At 53.2% G+C, this 6,000-nt stretch overlaps 1 protein-coding gene across 1 annotated transcript in view; it reads right to left on the bottom strand.

Annotated features, from left to right (window-relative positions):
* The window catches only part of LOC135528262 (polycystin-1-like), a 121,233-nt gene that overhangs the window by 92,341 nt on the left and 22,892 nt on the right, over nt 1-6,000 (bottom strand). Inside the window, exon 2 of the mRNA XM_064957229.1 lies at nt 1,685-1,756. Coding sequence (XP_064813301.1) covers nt 1,685-1,756 — 72 coding nt within the window. The remainder of the gene's footprint in view (nt 1-1,684; nt 1,757-6,000) is intronic.

Raw genomic sequence — 6,000 nt, 5'->3', positions numbered from 1 at the left:
ATACTCACACACATCCAGCTATACTCACACACAAACACACATCCAGCTATACTCCCACACACACATCCAGCTATACACACACACACATCCAGCTATACTCACTCACACACACACATCCAGCTATACTCACACACACACATCCAGCTATACACACACACACACATCCAGCTATACTCACACACAAACACACATCCAGCTATACTCCCACACACACATCCAGCTATACACACACACACATCCAGCTATACTCACTCACACACACACATCCAGCTATACTCACACACACACATCCAGCTATACTCACACACACACATCCAGCTATACTCACACACACACACACACACATCCAGCTGTACTCACACACACACACCCAGCTATACTCACACACACACATCCAGCTATACTCACACACACACATCCAGCTATACTCCCACACACACATCCAGCTATACACACACACACATCCAGCTATACTCACTCACACACACACATCCAGCTATACTCACACACACACATCCAGCTATACTCACACACACACATCCAGCTATACTCACACACACACACACATCCAGCTATACTCACACACACACACCCAGCTATACTCACACACACACATCCAGCTATACTCACACACACACATCCAGCTATACTCACACACACACCTCCAGCTATACTCACACACATCCAGCTATACTCACACACACACATCCAGCTATACTCACACACACATCCAGCTATACTCACACACATCCAGCTATACTCACACACACATCCAGCTATACTCACACACATCCAGCTATACTCACACACACACATCCAGCTATACTCACACACACACATCCAGCTATACTCACACACATCCAGCTATACTCACACACACACATCCAGCTATACTCACACACACATCCAGCTATACTCACACACACACACATCCAGCTATACTCACACACACACATCCAGCTATACTCACACACACACATCCAGCTATACTCACACACATCCAGCTATACTCACACACACACATCCAGCTATACTCACAAACACACATCCAGCTATACTCACACACATCCAGCTATACTCACACACACACATCCAGCTATACTCACACACATCCAGCTATACTCACACACACACACATCCAGCTATACTCACACACACACATCCAGCTATACTCACACACACACATCCAGCTATACTCACACACACATCCAGCTATACTCACACACACACATCCAGCTATACTCACAAACACACATCCAGCTATACTCACACACATCCAGCTATACTCACACACACACATCCAGCTATACTCACACACATCCAGCTATACTCACACACACACACATCCAGCTATACTCACACACACACATCCAGCTATACTCACACACACACATCCAGCTATACTCCCACACACACATCCAGCTATACTCACAAACACACATCTAGCTATACTCACAAACACACATCCAGCTATACTCACACACATCCAGCTATACTCACACACACACATCCAGCTATACTCACACACACACATCCAGCTATACTCCCACACACACATCCAGCTATACTCACAAACACACATCTAGCTATACTCACAAACACACATCCAGCTATACTCACACACATCCAGCTATACTCACACACACACATCCAGCTATACACACACACATCCAGCTATACTCACAGTTCTCGTAGGGAGGTGAGTTGATCAAAGAGACTTGGTTCCAGAGATGAGATACGGTTCCTGGACAGATCTCTGTCAGGGGGAAGTAAAACAATAGTTACTGACTGACACACACACACACACACACGCGCACACACACACACACACACACACACGCACACGCACACGCACACGCACACACACACGCACACGCACACACATTCCCACTCATCTGCTGCAATTAGGCAGAAAATCTGCTGTACTGCCAACCTCCTCCTCTCTCCTTCCATCCCCCATGGAGGCAGCTAGCCTAGTGGTTAAGAGCCTAGTGGTTAAGAGTGTAGGGCCACTAGCCTAGTGGTTAAGAGTGTAGGGCCACTAGCCTAGTGGTTAAGAGTGTAGGGCCACTAGCCTAGTGGTTAAGAGTGTAGGGCCACTAGCCTAGTGGTTAAGAGTGTAGGGCCACCAGCCTAGCAGTTAAGAGTGTAGGGCCACTAGCCTAGCGGTTAAGAGTGTAGGGCCACTACCCTAGTGGTTAAGAGTGTAGGGCCACTAGCCTAGTGGTTAAGAGTGTAGGGCCACTAGCCTAGCGGTTAAGAGTGTAGGGCCACTACCCTAGTGGTTAAGAGTGTAGGGCCACTAGCCTAGTGGTTAAGAGTGTAGGGCCACTACCCTAGTGGTTAAGAGTGTCGGGCCACTAGCCTAGTGGTTAAGAGCGTTGGGCCACTAGCCTAGTGGTTAGGAGTTTTGGGCCACTAGCCGAGCGGTTAAGAGTGTTGGGCCACTAGCCTAGCGGTTAAGAGTGTAGGGCCACTACCCTAGTGGTTAAGAGTGTAGGGCCACTACCCTAGTGGTTAAGAGTGTAGGGCCACTAGCCTAGTGGTTAAGAGTGTCGGGCCACTACCCTAGTGGTTAAGAGTGTTGGGCCACTAGCCTAGTGGTTAAGAGCGTTGGGCCACTAGCCTAGTGGTTAGGAGTTTTGGGCCACTAGCCTAGTGGTTAAGAGTGTTGGGCCACGAGCCTAGTGGTTAAGAGTGTCGGGCCACTAGCCTAGTGGTTAAGAGTGTCGGGCCACTAGCCTAGTGGTTAAGAGTGTCGGGCCACTAGCCTAGTGGTTAAGAGTGTAGGGCCACTAGCCTAGTGGTTAAGAGTGTCGGGCCACTAGCCTAGTGGTTAAGAGTGTCGGGCCACTAGCCTAGTGGTTAAGAGTGTCGGGCCACTAGCCTAGTGGTTAAGAGTGTCGGGCCACTAGCCTAGTGGTTAAGAGTGTTGGGCCACTAGCCTAGTGGTTAAGAGTGTAGGACCACTAGCCTAGTGGTTAAGAGTGTTGGGCCACCAGCCTAGTGGTTAAGAGTGTAGGACCACTAGCCTAGTGGTTAAGAGTGTCGGGCCACTAGCCTAGTGGTTAAGAGTGTTGGGCCACTAGCCTAGTGGTTAAGAGTGTCGGGCCACTAGCCTAGTGGTTAAGAGTGTTGGGCCACGAGCCTAGTGGTTAAGAGTGTTGGGCCACTAGCCTAGCGGTTAAGAGTGTTGGGCCACGAGCCTAGTGGTTAAGAGTGTTGGGCTGGTTCGAATCCCTGAGCTGGCAAGGTAGAATAACTGTTCTGCCCTGGAGCAAAGCAGCGGTTGCCCCATTAACAACTGTCCCCCGGGTTCTGATGACGTGAACCCCCATTAACAACTGTCCCCCGGGTTCTGATGACGTGAACCCCCATTAACAACTGTCCCCCGGGTTCTGATGACGTGGACCCCCATTAACAACTGTCCCCCGGGTTCTGATGACGTGGACCCCCATTAACAACTGTCCCCCGGGTTCTGATGACGTGGACCCCCATTAACAACTGTCCCCGGGTTCTGATGACGTGGACCCCCATTAACAACTGTCCCCCGGGTTCTGATGACGTGGACCCCCATTAACAACTGTCCCCCGGGTTCTGATGACGTGGACCCCCATTAACAACTGTCCCCCGGGTTCTGATGACGTGGACCCCCATTAACAACTGTCCCCCGGGTTCTGATGACGTGGACCCCCATTAACAACTGACACAGAACATCCACTAGGATCACTGCTTTACGGGAGACACCTGCTCTGTGGGACTACAGGGAGACACCTGCTCTGTGGGACTACAGGGAGACACCTGCTCTGTGGGACTACAGGGAGACACCTGCTCTGTGGGACTACAGGGAGACATCTGCTCTGTGGGACTACAGGGAGACACCTGCTCTGTGGGACTACAGGGAGACACCTGCTCTGTGGGACTACAGGGAGACACCTGCTCTGTGGGACTACAGGGAGACACCTGCTCTGTGGGACTACAGGGAGACACCTGCTCTGTGGGACTACAGGGAGACACCTGCTCTGTGGGACTACAGGAAGACCACCTGCTCTGTGGGACTACAGGGAGACACCTGCTCTGTGGGACTACAGGGAGACCACCTGCTCTGTGGGACTACAGGGAGACACCTGCTCTGTGGGACTACAGGGAGACACCTGCTCTGTGCGACTACAGGGAGACACCTGCTCTGTGGGACTACAGGAAGACCACCTGCTCTGTGGGACTACAGGGAGACACCTGCTCTGTGGGACTACAGGGAGACCACCTGCTCTGTGGGACTACAGGGAGACACCTGCTCTGTGGGACTACAGGGAGACACCTGCTCTGTGGGACTACAGGGAGACACCTGCTCTGTGACACTACAGGGAGACACCTGCTCTGTGGGACTACAGGGAGACACCTGCTCTGTGGCACTACAGGGAAGACCACCTGCTCCGTGAGACTACAGGGAGACACCTGCTCTGTGGGACTACAGGGAGACACCTGCTCTGTGGGACTACAGGGAGACACCTGCTCTGTGGGACTACAGGGAGACACCTGCTCTGTGGGACTACAGGAAGACCACCTGCTCTGTGGGACTACAGGGAGACACCTGCTCTGTGGGACTACAGGGAGACCACCTGCTCTGTGGGACTACAGGGAGACACCTGCTCTGTGGGACTACAGGGAGACACCTGCTCTGTGGGACTACAGGGAGACACCTGCTCTGTGGGACTACAGGGAGACACCTGCTCTGTGGGACTACAGGAAGACCACCTGCTCTGTGGGACTACAGGGAGACACCTGCTCTGTGGGACTACAGATGAGACCACCTGCTCTGTGGGACTACAGGGAGACATCTGCTCTGTGGGACTACAGGGAGACACCTGCTCTGTGGGACTACAGGGAGACCACCTGCTCTGTGGGACTACAGGGAGACACCTGCTCTGTGGGACTACAGGGAGACACCTGCTCTGTGGGACTACAGGGAGACACCTGCTCTGTGGCACTACAGGGAGACCACCTGCTCTGTGGGACTACAGGGAGGGACTACAGGGAGACACCTGCTCTGTGGGACTACAGGGAGACACCTGCTCTGTGGCACTACAGGGAGACACCTGCTCTGTGGGACTACAGGGAGACACCTGCTCTGTGGCACTACAGGGAAGACCACCTGCTCTGTGAGAGTACAGGGAGACACCTGCTCTGTGGGACTACAGGGAGACACCTGCTCTGTGGGACTACAGGGAGACACCTGCTCTGTGGCACTACAGGGAAGACCACCTGCTCTGTGAGAGTACAGGGAGACACCTGCTCAGTGGGACTACAGGGAGACACCTGCTCTGTGGGACTACAGGGAGACACCTGCTCTGTGGGACTACAGGGAGACACCTGCTCTGTGGGACTACAGGGAGACACCTGCTCTGTGGCACTACAGGGAGACACCTGCTCTGTGGGACTACAGGGAGACACCTGCTCTGTGGGACTACAGGGAGACACCTGCTCTGTGGGACTACAGGGAGACACCTGCTCTGTGGGACTACAGGGAGACCACCTGCTCTGTGGGACTACAGGGAGACACCTGCTCTGTGGGACTACAGGGAGACACCTGCTCTGTGAGACTACAGGGAGACCATCTGCTCTGTGGGACTACAGGGAGACACCTGCTCTGTGGGACTACAGGGAGACCACCTGCACTGTGGGACTACAGGGAGACACCTGCTCTGTGGCACTACAGGGAAGACCACCTGCTCTGTGAGAGTACAGGAAGACACCTGCTCAGTGGGACTACAGGGAGACACCTGCTCTGTGGGACTACAGGGAGACACCTGCTCTGTGGGACTACAGGGAGACACCTGCTCTGTGGGACTACAGGGAGACCACCTGCTCTGTGAGTGAGTGAGTGAGTGAGTGAGTGAGTGAGTGAGTGAGTGAGTGAGTGAGTGAGTGAGTGAGTGAGTGAGTGAGTGTGCAGGCAAGGGAGGCCATTCCCAAAAGGAAACATCTGCACATTCCTGACGA

Source organism: Oncorhynchus masou, chromosome 5, assembly GCF_036934945.1.
Source record: "Oncorhynchus masou masou isolate Uvic2021 chromosome 5, UVic_Omas_1.1, whole genome shotgun sequence".
NCBI lineage: Eukaryota > Metazoa > Chordata > Actinopteri > Salmoniformes > Salmonidae > Oncorhynchus > Oncorhynchus masou.
Note: the sequence above shows the minus strand (reverse complement) of the source record. Positions and strands in the feature narration are given on the sequence as shown.